At 37.3% G+C, this 27654-nt stretch overlaps 1 protein-coding gene across 1 annotated transcript in view; it reads right to left on the bottom strand.

Annotated features, from left to right (window-relative positions):
• Positions 1-27654, bottom strand: part of DPYD (dihydropyrimidine dehydrogenase) — a 348807-nt gene that overhangs the window by 82825 nt on the left and 238328 nt on the right. Inside the window, exons 16-18 of the mRNA XM_082286925.1 lie at positions 27330-27413; positions 9830-9950; positions 8854-8973 (exon numbers count right to left, since the gene is read on the bottom strand). Of these exons, the coding sequence (XP_082143051.1) occupies positions 8854-8973; positions 9830-9950; positions 27330-27413 (325 nt within the window). The remainder of the gene's footprint in view (positions 1-8853; positions 8974-9829; positions 9951-27329; positions 27414-27654) is intronic.

The raw sequence follows: 27654 nt of genomic DNA, 5'->3' as shown, positions 1-27654 counted from the left end.
GGGAGGCAGGGAGATTATAATTAGAGCTTCTGCTCTGAGTGACGGGTACAGTTAATAATTTCAACAGAAGGCACTTGTCTCATTCATCACTCTTAAGTACCACCTGTACCACCAACCAACCCTGCTGTTGATTCGGCTATGGAACAAGTCAGCAGAAAAGATCATTATGGGCCATGCGTGATCAACAATAGGAGCTTGTAACACTGACATGAAATCACATGAACTGGGAGCCTATTTCCTTGGCCAGGTCTTTCCTCAGCCTCCTATACTGAAGCTCCCTAAACTCTCATAACAAGTATACAGGTTTTAATGCATCATACACATACACTGCAAACAAAGCTTTGTACACCTACAGGCCAACTTGAACGCTGCCACTGAAACCATCTTCTTTGTGCTCCAGTCCACGACCACACGCCTACCCACTTCTTCTGGAATGACAGAATGTACATGCGCATCACCTGCACGCTGAGAGAGGAAAGCTTGGCCCAACTCTAACTTAATGATCGCCAGAGAAAGGTCAGCAGCCGGAGTGACCCTTCCAACCAGTCACTGAGCAGCTGCTGGGACAACAGGGCACACAGTTCTCTCAGTTTAGACATATTTTTTCGGTGAGTAGTAGCCTTTCAATTGTATGAAAGGCTGGAGAGTTATACTGCGTACTATCACAGTCTCTAGACACCATTCAAGCATCATTTTGAAGTCAAAAGAAATTTTGACTTCATTGTGACTATCTGTGGAGAGAAGTGAGCAAGACTGAGAGACCTGCTGAGACTTAATGGCAAACAAACCTAGGAGTAGACTTCACCACAGCTTTTCTTGATTTTTATTATTTTAATGTCCATTTGAAATTTTTGATAATATTTTCATTCCTGTGTTAGAATAAACTGAAAGTACTTAAATGCCAAGTACTTTTCAAGCAAAAAATTCTTAAGATACTAGAAGTATTTATACTTAAATGACCTCTGAAATTAATTATACCAATCTTTTTACAACAGAAATATTTCAGTTTTAAACACAATAATCTCCAAAAGACATGACACAAAAATACTCAGAGAGGTTTTTTTTTTGGTGAGTCATTGTTTAAAATTAGAAGAGGTGACCGTACAAGAAAGAGACACCTTTTCCCCAGACCTGACAGACACAGAAAGGCAATCAACTTGTGCTGACAAAGACACCACCACTGGCTTCAATCTGGCTGATATTACCAGAAGGAAAAAATTTCTGTTCCTGACTGACTTACACCTCCTTATCAGGCCACAGCTTACCTGTGGTACATTCACCTATACCCACTGCTGTAACCAGGTTTAAATACAAGCCCCCGCTCCACCAACCTGCTTTAAAATGCTCGGACATCTCTTTTACCTTTTCATTTCCTTCTTTGTTAATCAGACTATGTCTTCAAGATCTTAACTATGAGAGCACTCATTACTCAATCATGTTAAGCCATACCATTATATGAACAGATTTCCCATTTTATCTACTTGCACCCAGAAAAAACCTTCATGTTCTTTCTCCCATGCTCTTTTCCCCCCAATCTACGCTGCAGTGATTTTCTCTTATTTTTACCATATTATGTCTGAGAAGAATTTATGATTTTATCTGAATTGCTTTCTGACACATGCCTTTGGTTGCCATGAGTAAGACTTGATAGCTTAACAGTTATCTGATTATTAAAAACCCCAATCAACTGTGAAGTAAGTTATTTCAACCGTACATATTCTATATGAGCTCTGATATAAACAGTAAATCCAGAGTGTTCAACAGCAGCAGTTTAGAGATTAACCTAATTACAGGCTATTAAACCAGGAGAATATAGCCAATTGCATTTCTAGCAGCCTGCACAGAACAGCAGCATTTAATGATGATTTGATGGTTTTCTAGGACTTTGGAACAAATACTTGGCTTTTAGTCTGAGAGCAATGCTGGACATTCCTGTCTGATGCTTGGGGGATTCAGCCAACTAACAGATATATTTGGTGAAGAATCTCATTCTAGTCATGCCCTCCCTTCCTAATTTCCCTTTTCACTGTTTTGTCGTCTTTGCCTGTTCCTGAGGGAACTGAGTGATTGATAGCCTAATCCAATGACTGTATTACAGCTGCCTCAACTTGGACTCTTTTCCTTATCATTAGCAGTTAGCCTATGGTTAAATTCACAGCTCACTGCTTGGTACAGCCCCTGAGATTTAAGGGTCTGGCCTTTAGAAAATATTTAACATAAAATTGAAATCTTGACATACTGAGAATTCAGTTCTCTGCAAGGCTTCTTTAATTAATCCAATGTACTGTACCATTGTTCTATATGAGGCTCTGACATGGTGAACTGTTACTGAAGCTCACAGAGATGTGTAATTCTAAATTAAACACTCACTTACATGTACCTACACTGCATTTGTTTCCCAAGTACATGTGCATGAATGTGAAAATTTAAATCCAATCTCTAACAATAATAAACCACAAACCAATTACACTTAAGTAGTAAAGACTTTTAATTCATTTCAAGCTCAGAACAGGCTTTTTTCAAAGTAAGAGGAGGAGAAAACACAGCTTTGTTCATATGCTCTGTTAAAGACTCCTCCTTCATTCTTTCTCTAGGACTCATTTAATCATTTGGTGAATGAAATCAATTATGATCGTTTTTAATCAACTACAAATGGTACCTGTGCTAAAAGTGTAAAGTGTTTTCTTTGTGGGAATGAAATCGGCTAGAAAATATTAAAAATTGAAAAAATATGCTTAGTTCTCTGACCTTATCTAGAGAATAATACTTATTTTTAAATAGCTATAGGAAGGATGTAGACCTTGATCTATGCTGTAAACCTTTGCCCTACTTGCAGTCAGTCGATGAGCTGCAAGCCTCTATGAAAATGGCAGCTGAGTCCCAGATGAAAAATTATGCATCTCATAAACTGCTGTTCTGCTGAAATGTCAAGCTATGGCAGGGCTGTACCTCAAACTCAGCACTTGGCATTTTCCTTCTGTCTGCTTTGTTGCCATGAAGCAAACATGAACAGTGAGGATTTGTGTAGGGCAGGTAGCAGGCGAGCTCCCTGTCAAAAATCTATTATTAGGGCTCTGATCTCTCCTGCACAGACCAGTGATGGCAGCACACTAAGAGAAATCAGACTGCTGCAAGGACACGACAGAAAACAGAGGACTCTTTGTGAATCCTGACATAATATATGCAAATAAGGGCTTTTAATGGCTGAGCTACATTGAACAGGAATAATAAAACAAAATTAAAATTGTACTACTGCATATATTTGTTTTTCACCCCTTTCCACACTGTTTTATAAATATATGTTAATGTAAATAGTCTTTAACTCTTGGTAAATATTTATACTAAACAGAAGTGCCTATGCATACATACATTTTGTTTTGTTTCCAGTGATGGGCAGCTTTTCATTCATTTCTATTGACCAAAATCCACACTGCACTGTCACTGACAGAACTGTGATGAGTAAAGTGAATGCTCTTGGCTGGTTTTTTCACTTTTCTTTTAATGATGTGTCATCGAATTAAAATTAAAAGGCAGCCCTTATTACTATATTCAATTTTTTTTTCTCTTTCAATATAATTCATACATTTCAGATTAGAATATATGCCTCAATTAATAATGTCAATATATATTTTAATTCAATAACTCCTGAAAAACATTCCCTTGAATGTCACAATTGCTGTTGGACAGTGTTTTTTTGTAAAAACAGACAGCCCTACTAACTTCAAAAAGTAACTAAAATTAACTGCCCCTGCTTGTTTCCAACAATTATACATTCCTGCATTTAATGAGTGAATTTGCCACCCAGGTATCCTCCTTCTGATACCCCTTGTGGGCAGCTATGGAGTTATCAACACACAGCTTCCTGAATCTCTCCTTTTCTGGAAAACAAGCTCATGTACTAGCAGATGCTGTCCCATACATTTGTGCAAATAATGCCAAAGTGCTATGGTATACAATAAATGGACAAAGCAATAACAGCACACAGACATGAGGTATTTGAACTGCTACTGTAAAATACTGCAATATTTCTGAAACAAAGCATTAAAAGAATACATAGTGAGTGCACCATAGAGAGATTTGCTTTTAACCTAAGTTTTTGCTAAGTCCAGTGTATGGTTTTATAAATTTAACCCCTAAGGATTTGGCTTCCAGACAAAAACAAAGAAACAAACAGATGACAAAGAACAAAAAACCATGGAAATTCAAACAGAAGCTCTGCTCTATTTTGCCTGCAATAGATATCCTATTGTGCTGCAATGTGATGTGTTTTACAAAATGCATCTGGAATCTGGAAGCACAGTGTGAAAGCTCATGGAAAAAAACTTTTTTTTTTTTTTAATTTTAAAATACATTTCAAGGAAAGAAATCTTAGGGAAGCTTGCAGCTGCTGACAGTATATTAACATTTCTCTGAGAAACCTGGCATCTTTTTCTGGTATCTATAAAATACCAGAATAAGCATTTTTAAAATAATTTATACTTATACAAACTAAAACATCTCTTTCAGAGCCAGAGGTCCTTATTCTTTGTGAGGATAAAAACCCCACCATTAGCCTCCTTTCAAAAAACAAATACCCTGCAAATACTCTGCCCATGTATAAGAACAACTCAGGATAAAATCTCATGTATTCTACATTCTTAAACTATACAAGTACTGCTAGATCCATTCTAAAAGCTTCTTAATGGAAATCAAACTGTCTCTAATGCTGCAAGCACATATGACAGTTATACAGCTTGAAAAACTGTATCTTAATTTAAATATTTTTCTTTCATCATAAGGGCTTACTTCCTTAACCATATTTTGTAGAATTCATTAGGACACTTACACTTTTTGAGCAATGGGCAGTTCCTATAAGTTCATTTTAAAAAATGGATGAAGACTGGGGGATCCTCTAAGCACAATGTCCTCTCATATAACAGGGCCACAAAAATCTGCAGGGCTACCACAGCCTTTGGACTCATCCAATGCTCCACAGTGCAAATTGGAAATTAATTTTCTTTAGAAAACAGAAATTTATCAAAATTAAAGTGAAATTTTCCCTGAATATATTTTTTTTGTCACCAGGATAGAGGAGAAAGAAGAAGAAAAACCTATGAGATTTTATAGTGCTCAATATTTGGAGGGTAAACTCGGAATCCAGGGGGCCCAGCTATAACCTGGGCTCACACTTGGGATTTAAACCTGGCTCTCCCAAGTAAGGCTCATGAGCAGGTCAGCAGGCTGTGTTAGTGTGAGTGTGTATCCTGTGAGAGCTGTTTCACTTTGTATTAATAATTCAATATTTGCAGGGAAGTGGAGAAGAGAGAGACTAATCCTACAGTCTGGTAGTCACACATCCACCTGGGATACTGGGATCCTTCCCTGTCAAAACCACCCAAGAAACAGGAGGGTAGGAAGGAGGAAACAGTGATGCCTCTTGCAGTTTAGCAATTTTCAGCTGATCAGATTAGATCAAAACAGGAAGGTCACTGCCTGAGCACTGGCTGGCAAGGAAACACTCACTGTAACAACTCAAAACTAAATGGGGGTTTCAAAGTAATCCCATTAAGTCTCTTCTTCTTTGAAAGATTGTTTCAAAAATGTTTAAAAAAAACCAGAGATAAAAATCTGTTCTCAACACATCTCAGGATTTGGTAATGATGTTAATAAACTTGTTTTTTATTATTATTTTTGTGTATGTTAGACAAATCCTAGGAAACTACCTGTCCTTTAGTAAATTAAAAGGAATTATAAAAAAAAAAAAAAACCATCCTGTTTCAATGTCTCTCATCCAGAAAAATGAAGAATGAACCTCCTGCATATAGCTGCTTCTGCATGAGGCAGACAAGAACAGAAGGGATGAGGAGTCCAAGGGGAAATGTTATGTGGAAAATATTTGTTCAGTATATGGCCACGTAGGAGCACACTTTTGAACACTGAAGGACAGGGAAGTCTGTCAGTCAAAATTCTGGGCAGCTCCTAGGCCAGGTCACTAACACATCTTAGTTACTTGCTCTTCGTTGGAAACCTTCATCAGACTCAGAGGGGGGAGTTTGCATCCACCTGGAGAAGGCAACCGGCACTGCCCTAGCGAACTGTGGACACAGTGCATTTATAAATCCCTGGAGAACCTCAGTCCTTTACTAGACCAACTTCTCGTCCCATGCCCTGGTTGCTGCCAGGGCCAGCAGGCAGACACAGGGGCTGGACAATGCTGAGGGTCACCAGTGTTGAGTCAAGGTGCATTTCAGACCTCACCAGGACACCTAAGGGGACCCTGTGCTGAGACCACCACAGGGCTGGGGCCAGCTCCCACCCCACCCACGGTCACACAGCACCCTGAGTGTGGCACCCTACAGGACAGGGACTCCTGCCTCACTCACTGTACCTCTGTGCCATGTGAGCATCACTGCCAGTCCAGAATTTACACACATGGAAAAATCCAGAAAGCCTGATCCAGCTTGGCTGTGCGCTGTTATCTGCCCTAGGTTTGTGCACGACAGAACAACAATGAACCAGCTGTGCTTTGGGAAAACACACCGAAAATGAAGCAGACTTATTGCTTCTATAATAGTGCTGTCTTTCACTTCAAAAATTAATTCTCTCTTGAGAGGAATTATTTGGAAAAAACAACAAAAACTTACTGACTCTATCAGATAATAAAATAAAACAAGAAGTTTACACACATCAAAATAGAAACCAGTATGTTACACTGTGAGCGACTTTCATGCCATAGAGCACTTCCCACCAAGCCTGTAGGCATGTAAGTGGTGTTCCTGCCATTCCAGAGACAGGAGAAATAAAGCACGGAAAGGTCAAGTGTCTGGCTGCAGGCCACACGTCTGCGCCGCGGCACAGCCGGGAACAGAAGTACGGCCACCCTGGCCCTTGCTCTGACAAGATGACACGCTCTCCCACTTTTTGTCTTCTTGTAAGCATGCTAGCTCTCCTGGTTTAAAATTGCTTTCCTGCTTTTGGAAATTTGTATACTGCTATACCTGACTGCTGAGCAGAAAGTAGTGCAACATGCTGCCGAGCTATTGACTTTATTGGCTCTGTGGCTTTCTTTTGTGCAAGGAGTTGTGGGATTGGGACCCAGTAATGCCAACTATCACAAAGAAATGTTTATATATTGGTCTGTTACATTTTGCTCTTTCAAAACATAATAAATTGACAGCACTTCAGTGTTTTACATATTTTTTTAAATAAGCAGATTTGCATCATAGGTAATGGTGCGTCCTAAAATGTAATTTTCTCTCCCCTCTGATACATGTAAAACTTCAGGGGAAAAAAAAAATTATAGTTACACACACACACACACACACACACACACATATAAATAAAATAAAGAAAGAACTTTTCCTCAGGTCCATTTAGTATTGTAAACCACAGAAGTTCTGGTACATCCTCACAGCTGGGCATGCAGGTGCCACTGTAATTTACGCCACATACATGTTTCAAATTTGTGACATAAGAGACACAGTTCTCATAATGCAGCCATTTTACAGATTTTATTAGGCAGACTTATGGTAGGAGGGAATATTCAGAAATTGCAACTTAAATGAGAAAATGTGAATGGTGTTACTTATATAAAATACTACTGCAATAGTTCTTTTATTAATTTTTAATGCACAGCACCCACTGTGACCTCCTTTATTCTTTTCCTGTCAACATGGCAGGCTAGAGAAATTGAAATGGGCTGTAGCTGTTCTCTTCTTGTTCCCTTCTTCCTCCCATTTTGCATAATATTAAAATATAACATCTTATTGGACTGTCACTGTGAAATAATCATTATGCGATGGGCATAAAGATTTTTTCTGATTGTTATCACTTTCTTATTTTTCAGCGTTCTCTAAAAAATTCCAAATTCTATGTAATTATCTGAGGCAAGAATGCAATTTGCCACTGAATACACTCATGTGAATTAAAGTTTGTTTAAAAGTCATCTTTTGCTACATTTCCAATGGTTCTCTAAGGATAAACACCGGTTACAAAAAATATTTTTGCCTGTCTGGTCTCCTCTGATTATGTTTTTGGGGTGAGGTAGGAGGCGGGCCCAATAGAATAACATTTGACTCAATCAGGAGGATGCTATTACTTTTATGTATATTTACTACTACCTCTATCACAAAGGAGACAAATGTCCATACCAGTGAAGTGAAGAAGCTCATAGTATTGTCTTTGCAGGGCCAAGTTTGTGTTGTCACAGCAACAGAGTACACAGGGTCAATAGATTAATACATTAGTGTGTACCAGCACTGGACTGGAGTGTAAAAGTTTTGCTACTGGTTTGAAAACTAAACTGTGAAGCAGGACTTGCAAATATGGCCTACACAAGATATTCTTGTACATCTTGAGTAATAGGTTAAAAAATATGCATATATTTGCCTCATACTGTCTATCATTTTTACCACAGTGAGAAGAGGAGGAAATAACCTTCCTGGAAAAGGTGCACTTAGTGGGAAGGAGGGAGGAAGGCTGGAGATAAGGCTATGAAACATACACTGCATTTGGATTGTTGATATTTCCCCCTGCGATGCCCTTTCATTAGCCTCTGTCTACCGTGGGGCCTGACAATTGTGACAGGATGAAAAATTTGAGGAAAACAGAGGGTCACGAGGGAAGAGATTTCCTTCCCTCTCCAGTGACCCTATTGCAGTATTCTGATGCAGTGCTTTACCATTAAGGAAAGGGCAACCCAAGAGCCTTCACACTTAATCTGTTCCATCTGTCATGACTTAGAAACATTGACCAGCAGTGAGCTTTAAGGACTCGGTGAGACTGCAGACATGATATTCTAGTCCACTACAAGGACCTCCTGATGTTTCGAAAGCCTCTAAGGAAGTACCATGCATCAAAAAGGGCAACACCTACCTGACATGCCACCATATGTGGTCCTCAGTCCTCGACCAACTGCTGGCCAAGGTGTGCTGTCTGCTTTCAGTCCCATCAGTCCTGACACAGTGTTGGTGGCTGTAACCCCATCTGCGCCACCTGTGAAAGAAAAGGTCAGTCACTTTATGTTCAATCATGTGTATATGAACAAGACAGGATAAAATACAGCAGAAAACCTGTGAAAGACTGAAATAACTAGAAATTCAAATAAACAGCTGGTGCACAAAAGCAACAAACTGCAAGGGGATACACAGAAAGGTCCTTATGACCGATCCTGGGCTAATAAATCTAGCATTAGCTTCAGGGCAGGCTGCATCAGCTGAAAGAGCTGTAAGGGCTATAAGACAGCATGTGCAAACACTGGGGCTGACAGGCAGATCTCTGCCCTTCAGCTGTGTGGGACAGAACCTGCTACAGTGGTTGCTCAACACCCCAAGGTACCCCAACACAGTGGCCACCTCCTCCAAGCTTCTGTGCAGCAAGACAAAAGAAGCAATGTGACAAAGAAACAATTACCATGGTTCTAAGTGATGGACACCTACTTGCAAACTTATTTGCTTTAAGCTCTAAGGAAGAAAAAATATATAACTTCAAATGGTGTATTTTTGTTTTCTCAGAACACACACATCATTTTCACTACTAAATATGGGAATAGGGGGATTTACAGTGGTCTGGTAAACATATAAATATGACAGAAATAGGAGCATTCAGGGAAACACACAAAAACATATACAATTTATTGTTCACAGTCTAACATGGTTCTCTTCAAATATTGCTCTGTTCTAGATGCATGGCCAAAATTAGGAAACTTTTGATTACTCTGCTTATTCTAAATACATCAAACAAAATATTTTCATATTAGTTTCTGTTGTTATCTGTTATTCCTGCAACATTCCTATCTTACCTCATCCAGCAAATTAGTAATCTGCACAACTTGTGCACTGGAGTCACTCACCTTCCCGCGCAGCCACTCCAATTTTCACAATATCAGTGACATTTGGGGTCAGTTTGGCAAAGAAAGGAATGTGAACAGCTTGTCTAACCCAGCGACAGATGTTCCGTACCAGCTCTGGATCCTGTTCAAATAGGCCAGATAAATATAGAACATAATTAAAAGTAATATGAACAAAAGGTACATTAAGGAAATAGAAAACTTTTTTTTTAAGTGACTATACTGCAATTTTGTGAAATTGCACATCAGACTGGACTTCCTCTCATTAGTTAACTTATTTCAGACACATCAAGTAACTGCAAATCCACTACAGAAAGGCTATTTCATGGAAAAAAAGGAATTTTTTTTCCAGAAGACAAAGATTTCACAAAATGTTGCCTTCCCAGAGAGAGTAAAACCCCATTTTGGATGACAGAGACTACTTTACCCATTTATTTTAAAAATTATTTTTCAGTTTTAATGACTCATTCTATGTAAGGTACATTAAAAACAAGCAGTATCGTATAAAATAATGTGAACCTGAAGCATTGTCTGATCATGCCTTGATCAGAACAACAAGGATGAACCGAGGTTGCAGGGCTATCAGAATACAATTCAGGATTTCTGAACTCTGAGAACAACTTGGGATGGCCACAGTGTAAATGAAAGATCAAAATCTTCTCTGTTAAAGCCAGAAATCGAAATTGTCAAGTGTTGGCTTTTCCTGATTTCCAGTCATTTACTTCCCTTATGGAATACATCTCATGTAGACTGTAATCAAGTAGCCTTTCCTCTGAGGACAGCTCAGTGGAACGAACACCTGCATTTGGCACATACAAGGGTTCTTGTCCAACGTAACTCGTTTCATTTTTCTGTTGGCAATTGATAATGCTCTTCAACAAATACCTTAAAATTTGCAATATTGATGCATGTAGAATGTGCTGTATGTTCTGGTTAAAAATTGAATGGTGCCATTACAAGATTTAGTACAAGTATTACCTGTGAGTAGGCTAATTGGTACTGCAGCAATTATTTACATTTACTAAGTCTTTATCACTCTCTCAGATAATTAAATCTGTCATATATGAATAATCTTCTCCCATTTGGATATTGTAAAAACTCAGAAAGCTGCATTGCTATGTAGTAACTGAGAATGGAATGAGACTAAATGAAAATTAATTTAAAACAATCCAGAAGACACCAAGGTTGCCAGTATAGTGAACACACAGGAAATATCCCCTTGTTGTTTTTCCTTTTTACACCAATGGTTAAATACAAACAAAAACCCCACAGGCTGTGTTCCTACAAAGTACACAGTGCTTGACATGAATAGTAAAATCCTAAGACTTAGCTCTGGCATCCCAATAAAAACGGTGATCTCCCCGCCCATGCAGCTGCCATGAAATATGTATGAACCCTGCACTGGCAGTATGAAAGTAGTTGCAGCTTTGACTTTCATTTCTGTTTTGAATTTCCTTGAGGCCCAATGCAGAAATGAGAGACCCTCCAGAAGACATGAATTGTATATCCTTTATGTTAATTCTTCTCCTTAGAAATCCTTGTGATAATGTTCAGGATGTTGGCACCACATAACTCATTATGCTGACTTAGTTGTGCTTATAGTGCCGCCATAAAAATTCTTACTCCAGCACACACTAATGCCTTAAAAAATACAATTACTTTAATCCACACTGAATAACTTGCTGGGAGATGTCTTTCATAAAACCCCAGTTTTCATCTTACCTAAGACAATTTAACTAGTTTTTCTTTTGTAATAAATAATAATTAACTTTTTTTCCCCCTAAAGTAAATAAAGATCTTTATTTTCAAGCAGTTCTACTTCTCACACACTAAGATTAATGCAATGAATGCAGTAGAATAGTCTTCTATTTCTCATGCTAGTAAACACTTTAAATATGTGATTGCACAGCGCATGATTAGACAAAGCCCTTTTGAAAGGCTCACTTGTATCAGCCTTGGAAAATTGCCCATTTTTGGTACCCATAAAATCACTGGTAAATTAACAGGAAAATAATTTGAAAATTCTAGTGAAGGAGGTAAAATCTTTCATACTATTTCACTTAATATTCCAAGGAAAAAAAAGGAATGCTTAGTGAGTAAACACTGAAAAAATGAGACAAAAGTTAAAACAGTGCTTTGTTGCATAGTGAGACAATTACTGATAGAAATTGGAAAGGTGATTAATTTTATGCAAAAAAAATTAGAATTCCCATTAAATTTGAGAATTCTGAACTGAAACAGGTATTTCTAAAGATTATTTTTTCCCCATAATGTTTTATCAAATTAATTTGCACATTAAATAAATATCATATGGAGATAATGCTGGCTAACCTAAAAAAATTTCAGTTTACCCTTGTGCCACACCCCAAAGACACACACACGTGATACACCTCACTGCTTCCCTTTTCAGTACAAGTCCTACAACGGAGCTGTGCTGGAACACCCAGATGATCCATTCTTCCACCCTCCTCCTCCTCCTCCTTGCTCTGCCTCCAGCCCCTTGTGCTCAGATTCCCCCTGGTGCAGGAGCAAACACCAGAGAGTCACCTCAGCCCATCCTGTCTCCCCTCACAGCAGTGACCCTGAGAGTGCCCAGTGGTCACAGCCCACGGGAGGGGCTTCTGTCATGAAGTGACTGCCTGAGAATACCAGAGCTTTTGTGCTCTCCAGACTACTAATGTATTCTCAAAGAGGAATAATATCCTCACCTGGTTTTAGGGTTTTTTTTTTAATTCACATTTTCTTCTATAGATCATTAAGAGAAGTTATTTTTTAATTTATAAATTTCATAATTCTCTATTTGCACTGAGGACTTGGAAAAATGCATTCTAAGCTATCAGATGGCTGAAACCAGAAGATACTGATGTCACTAGACAAAAAATTTTCATAGGAAATGAATAAACTACATTTGTATAATCCATGGGAAATTCACTGGCTGGGGCACAACCTCTCTATAGAAGCTTGCTTGCCTTTAGACTAAGACCAATTTGCAGAGGTCACACAAGAACACAATTTTGAGAAATCCTAAAGTAATTAGAAATAGAGAATTAATTTCTAAATGCAATCACTGACTAAAGAAATGCAGTTCAAAACTTCAGATTTCTGAGAATACTAATTTGTCCCATTCAAAAGTTTTAAGCTTAGGTGCAAATTTAATAAAGCGAGTAGCACAATACCAAAAACTAGTTTTGAAGAGGTTATGTACAGGCTTCATTTTGCCTAATTCATTTGACTGACTGAGGACCTCCCACCTACTTGGGTTTCTGAAAGACTGACCCCAATTTACAAATTGCTTTTACCCATTCTCTCTTGGATTTATAAAACCTTCAAGGATGAGCATAAAACTTGTGAAAGAATGAATCTTGAAGCCTGTAAATCACATTATAAAACATACTGTCACTGCTAATACAACACAAATATCTTTTTTCACCCCAATCTAAGTTTCTGAAAGTGCCTGCAGCTTTTATCATTGATAAAGTGGTTGACAAAGTCTGCATAGTTAAGAAATATTTTCTAAAAGGCTTGATGTGTAAAATGTTACTAGCTGTAAAAACAGCTGGGCATTTGTATTCAGAAAACCAACAAAATGAACTGAATAAAATATTATTCTGCTTAATTTAGTACAGGATTGTAATGCTTTTGGTTCAGAGTCTACCATGTTGCTAAAAATTACCTTTACATTACACATAACTGGGTTTGTTGGTTCTCTCATTAATAATGATACAGTGTGATTGTAACAGAATGTGTAGCATAATTTTGCACTGTGTGTCAATCCAGAAGAATGAACAAATGCTCCAATGGACTGTAACATCCATTGCTAGCACACTTTGTTTATCTGCTGTATTTTAATTTTTTTTTTTAAACAAACCCCATCTAAATAAAAGCTTGCTAAAATTATCATCAGCTAAAACATAATATTGATTCATGCACTCTACCTACAGGAATCTGTTGGTAATTTAATACCATATAAAGTCTCTTTTGGTATAAGCTGTACATCAGTGTGTCGTCTGTCTTCCTGTTAATCAAATACTGCTTGTTTATTCCAAAGGCACAGGAGATTTGAATGTTACAGGGGTTGTCTTTTTACTTCCCTAAGCAACAGTACAGAACCATTTTTCCTGAATATTCATTATAGCCTTAGGCTAGATGAAGCTTTTAATCCTAACTACTCATTGCCAATGGGTAGATATACTAGAGGAAAAACAACTATTCACCTTTTTTTCTAAATGATCACATGATAAGCTTAACTACAACCATAACTATGAGCATAAGTCCTCAGAAATTAAAGCAGCAAGTTGTCTATGATTGCAATTGGCATCAGTAATGAGATGAATCCCCTGTCCTATCACCCCCAAGGCAGATACATCCTGCCCGTTTAAAAAGAAGTGTGAAAATGCTGAGCATAGAGTAGGTCACCTCTCCTTGTGTTTCATGGAAAGAAACAAAACCACGATGAGATTACCACAGAAATGTCTTGCTGCAGATTTTTGGAAATTTTTATTGTGACCTATTTTCAGTGTTCTTGCAGGGCCCTCATTTTTGCACTATCCTGTTACTGCACAATCTTTACACTGTATTCAGAACACCTCTCTGAGGCAGAGAATTACTATTATGCCTGTTTAATAAATGGAGAGAGGAGAGACAGACAGCCTGAGGTGCACCTCCTACAACTCACCTTGCTTTGGTGCCCAGTTTTGCAAAAGTCATTTGAAAAAGGACCTGAAAAGGTTTGTCTGGCATAAAACTGCATTTGATTCTCTGGACTACCTTAAACCATGAGATACTTTCCACATTAATAACAGAAATATTTTTAATACTTGGATTTAAATAGCTTTTCAGAGCATTTGAATAATGCAAAAGATAGAATTACAACTTCTTTAGGGTAACTAACACACATTTGTTAACTATGCAAACAGTCCTCGGGAAGCACATGTGTGTGAGTGCATGTACATATACATGCATGCATATATAAAGAATACAAAGAGCAGTCTGAAAGATGTCATAAAAAAGAACAACCTGTTACAAGATTTTCCCTAAGAACTTCATAAGAAAGGTTAACACTCAGTAGAGCACATTAGTTGATCTTGTCTAATTAGTACTACAGAAAATAGACCATATCCTGCAATAACTTTTCTGAGACAAAATCCTGACTTTACATATGTATAAAGGCTTCATTCCATAGGACTATTGGATTTATCACCACACGTCACATTGATGATTTGTGCTGGTCCATTATCCTGACCGTGATGATGGGAAGTTCTAGATGGCACAAAAGAGTGTTGCAAGATGCAGTAAGACCTTGCATATAAAGTCCTTAAATCTCATCTATCACTGACTACAATGACCTAAACAACAAAGTTTCAGAAATTAAAATACTTTATCATATTTAATGCAAGAGTAAGTCTAATCTTCCTCGTACACCTCAAGTCTTTGATGGCCACAAGACTATTCTCATATATATCTCTTGCCTATGAATTTTATGGCTAAAATAATGCATTATGTAAGCATGTTTTCAATTATAAATGCTGATAGTAAGTTACAGAGGACTTGTCTTTTTATTAACTTAGCACCCAAGAAGCTGACAGCTAGGCAAGAGTAGGCAAGTGGCACCAACAGTCCCTCATCAGAGCATTCTTCTCATGGCAGATTTTCTTTCTGTACTAGTTTTCCAGAAAGAAATATTGTATTCCTGTTGTACCTATTAGCATTGGAGAATTTTTTTAGATGAAAAAATATTCTACAGTTAAGTTCCTCATTCTGAGCAGTAGATACATTTTTCAAACTAGTACCATATCTGTGGGAAAAGGAGGGAGTGCTTTTATGATTACAAGAATGATGTAGTGTAGGAAAGTGTTTTTAGGTGAGAATTTGCAAGACTCAGCTGTTAAATTTAATACATGTACTACTCTCACTTTACTGTTTCATTCAACAATAGTGTGCTAGGGAAGAGTTAAACCTATCCTCAGTCAAATCGCTGTCTGAAGGCCCAAGAGGACTCAAATGTACCTTCATCTGAAAGGCAAGAAAGGAGAAGAGAATCTTTGCCTGTCTGCAGGTAACCTCCATGCAGCAGGTCCATCCTACTCTCCCTCTGAACATTACAGTGGCACTACCTGCCACAACCTGCAGTGTGGAAAGGCAGGGACAGGATCCGTTTGGAGCAGGTTTAGAAAGTGAGTAATGATCATTTCTAGAGACTCCTCACATATTCAATCCACTCTACTGGCTTGATGTGTACCTATGGATCTGCACCTTTTACAGAGATCCCATAAATGAAATGAGGATGTACTAGCCTGATAAGCTGTTAGTTTAAATATGTCTATCCAGTATTTCTTGTCTGGAAAACCATAAAAAAATAGTAACTTAAAAACAAAACAAACCCCCCCCCCCCAACCCTACCAACAGAAAAAACCCAACTCTGCGTGTGAAGAATTACTCTTTTGCTATTCATTAAAATATGAAGAAAACGTAAAAGTATGGGCATTCCAGCTTAAAGCATTGCAAATCAGTATCTGTAGCCTTCACCACTTTTATACATATATGTGCATTTTATTATTTATCCTTTCCACAGCTATCTTTTCTCCCTCCTCCTATGAGAACATTGTCTTCATAAAACACTCTCTCTAAACTTACACAAAATTTCAACAGTACCTAAATACAGAATTACAGTCAATCACTATAGCAAGAGTCACCATTGCAGAAACTCATGGTTAATTTTACTGCCTTCTTACATCCCAAAAGGAGCAGTTCAGGTTGTGCATTTGTCCCATTTCAAACTTAATTAAAGCTAACGATTTGTTTAAAGCCTGTCAAAATAAGGGAAGGATTTCCCAGGACAGAAGATGAATAACTCTCCTCTTCTCATCTGGAGTAAAAATTCTTTCTCATTTCTCAGGAAATTTGACAGCTTTTGGTCAACATCTATTGACCGCAGCTGTCAAAAAGAAAGAAATGAAGCAGTTTAACCTAAGGCAGGAATAACACTTTTCATGGTTGTATGTGAAGCTATCTATATATATATTAGGAAAAAATTTTTTAAACTGCCTAAATTACATCAGAGGCTCTGGGTTAGCCTGGTCAGCTTCACAAAAAGGTAGCTGCTGGTTGAGAGCTTATATCCCTCCAGCAAGACTCCATGATGTGATGTGAAACCAATGCCACAAAACAAACTTTTAGAGATAATGATAGTATGTGAATTCAGCACTCTTTTCCAGTCAATACTGTATTGCTTTTTGGCATGAGATCCAAAGTGTACTAGTTCAGCAAAAAAAAAAAAAAACAAACCACCAAACTCCAAAATCTCATTAAATATCTTCAATAAAATGGTACAGGAAAATCCCATTCAGGATAAAAATTCAAAACATCCGAACATGAATAATGTCATATTTTGTTCTAGGAGAATAAAAATGTTTCATCCCATTTGAGCCTTCAGCTTTTATTAATTAACTTGCACTTTGAAACAAGAGGTCTTTTCAATATGAAGGGAGGTTGTAGAGGTGGGGTTTTTGGAAGCATTTCTAAAAGATCAGAGATTCAGATGAGAAAAATTAATCAAATTCCACATAGTTACCATTTAACTAAACTACCATAGCAACAATATGCACTGTGACTATTGTTCACTGATTTAATTCAAAGACATGCTTATTTTCTACTCTCTTACAAACACTAAAATGCTCCTTTCTTTAAAAAAGTCTTTTGAAACAAGTCTACTGAGTTAATGAAGACGTTTATGTTGTTTCTATATAGCAAAATGTTCTCTTTATAATTTGAACAAAACTGTAGTATTTTTAAACTGGAAAAATATCATATGGCTTATATAACTAAGCATGTCCTACTAGTGAAACAAGAACATTTTTGCTTACAAAATACTGCATATTAAGATGTAGAAGTACAGCTTGGAAAATTCCCATTAGTTTTTGTAGACTACATTCATTCTTTTGGTTACAGTCTTTTCAATTAGGCAAAAACATTACCACTTGAAGACCACATAAAGAACACATTTTTATCTTTAAATTTAATTTTAAAAACCCCAAGATTTTTAGAGAGTAATGACTCCCAATTCATAGATCTTTTTGCCAAAGTAAAAATCTAAGCAAGAACTGAGAGACCTGACTGAACTTTTTTTTTCCTGTGGTAAGTTATAAGAACTAAAAAACTCCTGGCACCTAGCTCCATTCCTAGATGTTTGGACTTTATTAATTTAAAGTAAAGCTGCAAGCAAGGTGTCAAAATTTGATCAGCTGCTCCTTCAGATCTGTCACTGCAAGTTCCACTTGGGGGAGCCTAATTGAGGTTCTCCTTTTCTTCCAGTGATATCAATGTGTCACTGGGCAAAATCAAGTCACTCTGGATTAGGTCTGGGTTTTGGTAATGGCTGAACTGAGAAGTCAAAAACTCTGAGACCCTATCTATACTGAGAGAGATAACAGTGGGTATTGAGAAAAGCCAACACGGGACTGGGGCTCCTACTTCTCAAAGCAGTCACAGGGTCTTCTCAGACTACTTTGAAAAACTGAAAGAACAAATTGGTGCACATAAAAAAACCCCTTGAAATTTAAAAGCATTTAACAAAATAAACCTTAAAAGGCACATACAGGGTTTCTACAGAATGAGAATTTCAAGAAATTTTTCAATTTTAGCAGATCCCTTTCTCCCTTTTCTTTCTTACTCTCCTTCTTACTAGCATCACAATTTCTCCCTATGTCAGCTCTTTAATTAGAACATTTGAAAGATGTTAAAAGCACAAAACAAATAACCTTTGATCTCCTCATTTTATTAAAAAAAATGGGAACAATAACTTGTTACAGTGTTTCTTTATTGTAGTACTCTACTGGAGCTACACAAATGAATGATGCTTAACGTATGACAAAAACCAGACAAAAATAAGCCAAACAAAAAGCACTCACTCCAATGGGTTTTAACATACCTAATCTAAAAGCTGCCAATTTTAACACAGGTCAGCATCCAAACTCAAGAATACATTTATCAAAGTGCTGTGTGGGAGACCCTCTTTGGGCATCTTATTAGCAGCATGGCACTCCTACATCCCCTCTGAGATAATGCTGCACCTCATGACTGTACACCCGTGTGTGGACAAGGTCAAAAATGAGCTGGAGATTTTTGACTGACCAGTAGAGAGAAGTACAAAACACATATTTGTGTTGGGAGTAAGAACAATTAGAGGGAGGTCAAGATCAAGCACAACTGAGACTTGAAAGGTTGGTGGCTGCCTTTAGTCAGCTTTGTAATTATTCCATTTTCAGATCACAGAAAAGCTTTTTGTTTTCTCCCCAGCACAAAGAGGAAAACAACTGAATTTTTTTTTATACTGATTCCTCTCTCTGTGTAGGTGGTTGTGTCATAATGTTTTTCCTTATTCTGAATGTTTGGGGTTTGTTTCACTTATTTTTAATTTAAAAATGTTAATCTAAGCAATCAGAAGAAGTATCTCTGTTAGAAAACGTTCAACTTTTACAACTATGTATAAGGCTTTTTATATGTTTATGGTTACCTTACGTGATAGGGAAAAATCTCCTTTTGTTTCATTGTGACAGGTCTGTTAAAACTTTAGCAATGAGTATTTATAGCTATTGATTTTAATGCAATATTAAAGGCATTTAAATCAGATTATTTTCTTTGATTGTCAGAATAAAGGTTAATAATAGTTGGCCTGAAAGGTTGATGCACAGATTGGCAGTTCAAATTAACAAATTATTTGTTCCAATACTAACTGGGCTTAAACAGTCCAAGTGAAAAATAGGAAACCGTCACATTTACCCTTAAGAAACTTCTCGGACACACTGACTGGAAGGATTTATTTATCAACAGCACTGGTATATGTAAAGCATTCACTAATAAAAATGTCTTTTTAACCCTGACAGAACAAAGTATTTTATCTTGGTTGTTCCTAGCCAGCCAAACTAATGTTTCTCATAGCACTGTAAAAAGTGGTATGCAGCATGATTAAATAATATTTCAGCTCTTTAGTTCATGCAGAGGTCACCTGCTAGGAGGCATAAAGGTTTGATTAGGTTTATGTCATATATGAAATATGTAAAAGGGAAGCGCAGAACTTGAATATGTGAATGCTGCAGCTACAAATAGCTTTCTCTTGTGGTCAGGTAGGCAAGCTCTGTCCTCTCCTATAATAATAAGGCAGAAAACACTAAATAATTGAGGAAAGCATAAACATTTGAAACATGAAACTAGGGAATTTAAAACATATGCTCTGAGAAGAATTTGCCACTTAGTTTTAAAATGGGCATCAAGTGGGCATGTATTCAGATCTGGCCTACTGTAAAGAGCAAGCTTCCCAACAAACTGTCTAAGTTTACTAGGAGCTGAGGCAAAATTTAAAAAAATATGAATGTAGTCCTGAAAACTCTCGTGCAGGCAGTGAAGAGATTAGTTAATACACTGCTAGTTAACTTTATCAAACACTGGCATAAAACTGAAACCATAAAAAGAAAAAATTATTAATGTGCACCAACATAATCTTAAAATACTATATTTTTCCTGAACAGTTACTTGTTGGTGATGACTTTGTTTCCATTAAATCCTGTTTACCAGATATCATGGTTACAAAAAACTGCAATGCCTTATGGTGCAATCACATATCCAAAGGCAATCCAAAGGGCCTGGACATTTGCTCAAGTTTCCTACATTTCCCTTTTCTGAAAACTTCTGAGGGCATTAAAATACAACTTCAAAAACAAGTGCAGGTTGCCATTTGCTTAAAAAAAAAAAAACTAAAAGTTTTCCTTTATGGGAAGCACTCATTATACACTTCATTGCTGTTAGGCTACTGAAGTGTCATTAAAACAGCCAAAATCTTGAAGTGTCATTAAAACAGCCAAACAACAGCAGGTCACTGATACTGTGACCAAACGAACCTTCTCTGTGTAATCTGTCACCCATAAAGTGAATTTCAGCAGAAACGCTTCCACCATAGGAAGACTGAAAATAAGTGTAAACCCAAATTGCTTCCATGTCTTCATGATTTTCAAGGAAACAGAATCACTTTTACATTTGCTGAGAAAATACATTCTGTAGAGAATGCTTTCCTTACATAAATATAAGTCACCACACATAAACAGTATTTAAAACCTTATTAACAGCCATAGCATGTCATTAAAAAGTTTCAGCAAGTTGGTAGTGCTGTTAACATTACTGCTGTGTTTATAATCCCTTTTTATTTTCCATTTTGTCTTTTGAGTAATTCAATTAGAAATCCTTCAAAGCAATAACAGTGGATTAAATGTTGTCAAACCACAATATAAAATTACAGAACAGTGTTCTGATGATGAATTTATTAAACTTTGCATTTCAATTCATTTCTCCTTGAGTGTATGAAAAGCAGAATTCTTTAGACAAAACACCAATTAACTGTCATACCTCATTATTAAGTATTGTCTCCTTCTACATGTTACAAAAGATAGAATATATGAGGACATAAAGGACACGTGCAAGAAATCCATTTAAATCACAACATTTAATCACACTTGAATCCTGCAATGGTAACAGAAAAGGAAGTGATTTCTCAGGTACTGGAGGAACGCGAATGAAGGAAGGTGAATGATGTCATCCAGGAGTGACCATAAAGCCAGCAAGCTTTTCCTGCTCGGATTTCAAGTGAAATAGCTCATGAGTCAATTTTTACTTTGAAAGCAACTCAGCACAGGGTTTAGTTTATGAGGAGAGTTTTGAAGAAGGAAGGAATAGAAAAAGAAAAGAAAGAGACATCTGACAACAGAGAAGGTGAAAAAGGGAATCCAAAGAGGTTGAACAACAAAATGGAGTTATCATAAAGGACCATGAACGTAAGTCCACAAAACACATCTCCTGACCTGTGAAAAAGTGTGCTTAGGTCAACATTTGCAGGAGTTGAAGGAGGCAATCAGGAGCATCCCTTTTTCCTGCACATCCCAGATTGCCTCCCAGCAAAACACTGCCCAGTGCAGCTCATCCCTGCACACACAGAGTAACAGCATCACTGCCTCAGCCAAGGAGTCCTTGTTTCTGAGGGACTGAATTTTTTGCCTCTGCTGAGCTTCTCCCTCAGTTGAACTATCAAGGCTCCTCTTCATATCCATTTGCTTGGGCAGCAGGCAATTCCCCTCCCCAGCCACCCAGTTTTATGGAACTTACAGTGCCTTTGAAACAGTCTGCAATCTGAAAAACATGACTGAAAGAGGTCATTTGGTCAAAATAGGGCCCAAAGCAACAGAGGCCAGTGGCAGACACAAAAGCACTGAGATCAGCTAGGACTTATATTCTTAAGAACCAGCCAGAATGCATGAAAGCAGCCAGTGCAAGAGAACAAGAAGACATACAAATCCTGAAACTCCACCCCAAACACCAACACAAACCTCACTCACACTGGTTTATACTGGATTTTGGGTGACGATTTCATACTGCTGCTACAGCCCAACGTAGCACCACTCTGCTGTACTTTGCATTAATTTGTTGCAATAACTGCTACAGAAGAGAAGAGCAAGAACTAATACTGCCTGCAGGACTCAATGAATTATACTTAACCAGCATATTATTGTAGGCTGATAGTAGAATGTCACATGAACACAGATATAATCAAATTCTGTTTGGGGCATCATTTATTTAAAATACTTCGAGCTCCTTGCTGGCAGAACAACAGCGAATTAGCATGCTATGCTGTGCACCTCAATTAAAAAGCAGCCTCATCTTTCCTATATCCAAGGTACAGCAGAGCAAATCTAATTGTGCCATGCAGTCAGCTCTCATCTTTGCAGAGTAACCAGGGCTTTGGGGTGTTTTTTCTTTTTGTTTTTGACAGATTTGTCGTCTTCTGAATGAGGCAATGTAGGCTTTTATGAAACTTGCCTCCTAATTGCAGGCAATAAGCACAGCCAGCAGCAGAGGCTGTAGAAAGTACAGCTGAAGTAAAATGAAAATAAAGGTAAGAAAAGAACCACAAAACAAGTTCATTTTACATATAATCTGAATAGTTAAACCACGAGGATCTGGATTTCAGTGCTCACAAGAGACATATACATTCCTTCTTCAATATAAACTAAAAAAAAACCCACACAATTCCCCAGACCTAGAGCTTAAATGCTAAGATTGCTGAGACAGGCAAAGATTTTTTATATTTTGGAGGTTTGAAGGTATGACTAATTAATGAGAAAGAGTTATATGCCAGGATGTTATTAACTTTTACAATATTTGCTTATAGCATGAAGAATCTCTGTTCTTGCACTTAGGCTGAGATCTCTGAATATGAGATTTGTTGCTTTTGACTTGAGATCTCCTTGTTCATACTGATTATCTTACTCCATGTGAACATCTAAGTCCTAGTGCTTCCTTTTATCCAGTACTCATTTCCTACCCTGGTACAAAGAATGCCGTGCCTTTGGTTAGGAATTGAACTGGGTGAATCCACAGAAATGGTTGTCTGAATGGACTCCAGGAGGGCAGGTACTGGCAGCTCCCACTTGGAGTGGGACAACCACCAACACCAGTGAGGTTGGCCATAGCTTTGCCTGCCTGAGCCCTAAAAACTCCAGAGATGCAGAGTACACAGCCCCCCCATGACACCATGTTCCTGATCTGCATCACCTTCTTGGGGAATTTTTTTCCTAATGTGCAATTTGAAACATTCAGCCTGCAATTTGCCCCTTGCTGTATCATCTGACATGACAGTGAATAATCTTCCCCTCTTTGTAGCTACTCTTGCAGCATCTTTGTCACATCCTCTCAGGTAGCTGCAGGCTGCTCTTTTCCTCCTTCTGTCGTTTTTCACTGCCCACTAGGCCAAGGAGACTCTCTGATATTTTAGAAGACTTTGGGTATCATTTGTCCTAATCGATCTTATTCTAATGTTTCTAGGGAGATGTACATTAAAGCTCTTAGACCTGGAGTTTCATCATAGCAGGAATGCAAAGTAAATCCAGATTACCGACTCAATTTAGCTATTTATTCATTCTTGGCAGAGCAGCTGGAGAGACTTGTTGACCTTTAAACCAAAATCAAAAAGGCAAACACTTAAATTTGTTGATTTCATGACATTAATAATTCTGAATTAATTCAATGCCACTTTTTAGAAAGACAGTAAGACAAAAGAAATTAAACATCTTTGCATGGTTTCCAGTGAAGGAGTGAAGGACAAAAAATGCACCACAAATACAACACCACAAGTTAGACACTGGAATGTGAGCACTACCATCTCACATGCTTGATTTATTATTTTCAGGATTTTATGCTAAAATTAGTACAGCAATGAAGTACAGTGGGAAAGGGATACTGTCATTTTTAAATAATCTGCTGTTCACCATATTGTCTTTAATACTAAATGTTTTGTACATATAGGTTATCTGATTCAAAGAAAATCTGTGCATTAGTGCTGGTAAAATTAATGACAAATTTTTAATGATATCCACTTTTATACCGTTGCAGATTGTTATGAAAGAATACAAACCTTAACTTTATTATCATTAATCGGCATTAGTAAATATAATTGACATTTTATACAGAACCAGCTTTAAGTAACTTATTGGCAGCAATACAGATGCCTCTTAATATTACCCTCTGGCTAGCTACGCTGTTTGGGCGCCAGAGTGTCTGCACTAATGACTTGGAATTAAAATCAAATAAAAGCTGAGAACTGTAATTCAGTATAAAAGAAACAGCCATACTTAGTACCAATTTTTATATATATAATTTGGATACACCAGGACCTTTTTTAATTTGCAGCTGATACAAAACAGTGAAAGCATTTGAGAGTAGATAACAAAATAGGATAGAGAAAAATAAATCTGATGTTCCCAGATTTCTACACGTACCCTGTAGGCACACCATAGGAATTGGAATGAGAAGAAGAAGTAGACAGTGTAATTAACCTTTCCTTTCCCTTTTTTTTTTTAAACAACAAAAAGGCAGAACATGTTAGACATTATAAATAGTAAAAATACCCATTTTTCTGCCATTATTTTTCATCTCAGCAATTTCTGTAGTTTCCTGAGGATTTAATGTGCTTAGGCATGAAAGAGGCCTAATCCTTGAAAAAATTTCCTATGAAGACATGGATTATGTTATCAAAAAGATTTAAGAAAACCTGCTTCACTGTACAACCAGGAAAGCTGCTCTGCCTCTCAAAGCCTTATGCCCTGACTTCCAGATATCGAGTGGTGTTTTTTTTTCCTGAGCATATCTGAGCCCTGTCTTCCCCACAGCACCCATGTATGACCTATTTGACTTCAGCTCTGGGGGAAAAAAATAAATAATACTAAAATACCAAAATACTATCTAGCACTTTTGTATCTTCTGATGGAGCCTCCAGGGGCCACCACACATTGTATCCCCCTGAAGGGCTACTGATAAATCTTGTTGCACATATCATTACTTAATCCAGTTTATCCCCACCCTTTGCAACGATAATCTACATTTAAAATCACTATGATTTAATTTTAGCCAACTCTGAGGAAGACCATCAGGATCTAGCGCTCTAAACATGGATTGTTTTATTCATTTATTCATCTAGAGAAGTTCATTCTTTTCTGAGCTCTCAGTTTGATAAGACAGTTAAGAAAACACAAGAAAAATGTTTAAGCAAGAGTAGTATATATTAAACATTCCACAGGATATCCATATTGTATGGGAAAGACAGAAATTTTATTATTATAAAAACATATATGTATATATAAAGTAATCTTCTTTCTTTATGGATCTGATCTCCTACATGGAGAGTCACAAATCCACACAACAGCCCTGAGTGCTCAGATTTTGCATTTGCTTCTCTGATTTTACAATAACTGAAAGATAGGTAAAAACTCTTGTAGCCAGACAGCTCCCTACTGACTATACATCTAGGCAACTTCACATGCATATATTATTCCAACCCCTGAAAGCTGGAAATAACACACACTTAAAAAAATAAAAAAACCCCATGCTTGGAAAGAGCCTGTTTCAGGTTCTGTGTGGAACCTCCAGGGCTCTCCCTGACCAGCCTGAACCTTCCACAGTGTCCTGCCTTCTCAGGCAGGGGCAAGCCAAACTACTGAGTTACTCTCTGCACACTGAAGGGTGGGGATTTCTTCAAAAACTTATAAAGATGGCTAAAATAGCAATTTGTTGTTGAATGCAATTCAGAGAAAAAAAATAGTAATAACTACTACTGTTGTGCTAGTGTTATCCTGGAGGGCTTTTGTGATTCTCTCCCATTTTTAATCATAACTTGAGTAAATGACCACTGGCCATAAAAAGCATCCAGATTACTTTCATTAAAAATAATGATCTATGGCATGGACCAGATTGACATAATTTTGTTCACAGAAAACAATAAAATGCCCAGTGCACTCTGCCTGATGGTATTGTTATGCTATGATAAAGCTATACTTGGAAGTGCATCCACTGGAAGTGTTGCACTGATTACAGCTCCTATTGCCTGCTGGGTTTTAGAAAGTTAATGATTTAGTTATCCAACCACACCTCAGTTCTTAGAAGTTTTGTGTTTAATTGAGGAAGTGAGGATGAATTAAGATGCTTACTAGCCCTCTACAAAGGGGCCAAGCAAACAACACTATATCAATTTTTGGGGTATATAATCATGATTCCCACTCTGCGTCCCATTCCTCCTCTTCTTCCCCCTGTCCCCAAAATGTATTAAGATGGGAAAGCAAGCAAGGTTCATAATTCTGAAACTTTGACAGTCAAACTCTAGAAAATCTCTCCTGGTAGACTGTGAACCAAGATTTTTCAGAGACTTTCCATTCACCACATTTGGGCATTTTTCAGAGTCAAAACAAATTTCAAACCACGACAAAAACATGCAAAAATCTACAAACTTCAAAAGGATATTAGTATGAGAATTAGGGTTGGCATGTGTATCTTTTCTTTCAGCGGGCAAAACAACACACATTCTCCTAACTGAAGTCATGGGATGTATTGACGAGCTCTGCAACAGATTTCTGCATGGCAGAGACATCAGGCATGGTAATTCCAATACAAACAGTATAAACCAACGAATCTATAGGTTACAGAACACAGGCTTTTATTATAAGAGAAGATGTTAACTGAACATAGTACTACCAGAATGTATGGTCTCTTCTGTGATTCTGAAATACAGGTTCATATGTTAAAAATTGTGAAACTAAATGTGTATATACCTCATGTCCTTCAAAATCATTACTGACATACGCAGTAGTTACTAGGTTGTGATTTAAAAGATATCTACAGGGCACTGAAATGGAAATCAACAAATTCTGTCCAAGTGTTTTTTCGAAATTATTTGTTTTCATCATGTTCCTTGTCAAATACATAATGCATTTTTGTTCTCAGCAAAACCAAGCATTTTGTACATTCTCAGTTTCTTTTTTTTTTCCCTTTCATCACTAAATATTTAAACACATTCAACCTAAAAATCTCAAGCTGGTAATCTGCTGCTTGTGTCTTGCCCCCTGAGGTGTAACTATCAATGTGGCAGTGCAGGATAGCTGGAGAGACATTAAAGAGATTGTGGTTACAATCCTACCTGCCCACAGGCCAGTCCCATGCCTCGCTCCCCCATACCATGAGGACATGATAAATTTAACTCCAGCGCATCAGCACCAGCAACCTATGAAACATGAAAAAGGAAAAAAATTGCAAAATTAATTTCAAGTAATGTACTCTTTCCTGTAGCACTTACTGTTCATTTTATATAGATTTCTTTAGACATTTGATTTATTTTTATTTTTTTATAAGAGAAAAAGCTATGGTTATGATATCCTAAAAAACAAGAATGTGATCATTAGAGATAAAAACTTCAAAAACCAATGTGGTTTCCAAAAATTATTAAGGAATTAGAGTAAAAAACC

This window comes from Coloeus monedula, assembly GCF_965178545.1.
Source record: "Coloeus monedula genome assembly, chromosome: 9".
Classification (NCBI taxonomy): Eukaryota; Metazoa; Chordata; class Aves; order Passeriformes; family Corvidae; genus Coloeus; species Coloeus monedula.
The sequence above is the reverse complement of the archived record's forward strand: the minus strand, read 5'-3'. Positions and strand labels throughout refer to the sequence as shown.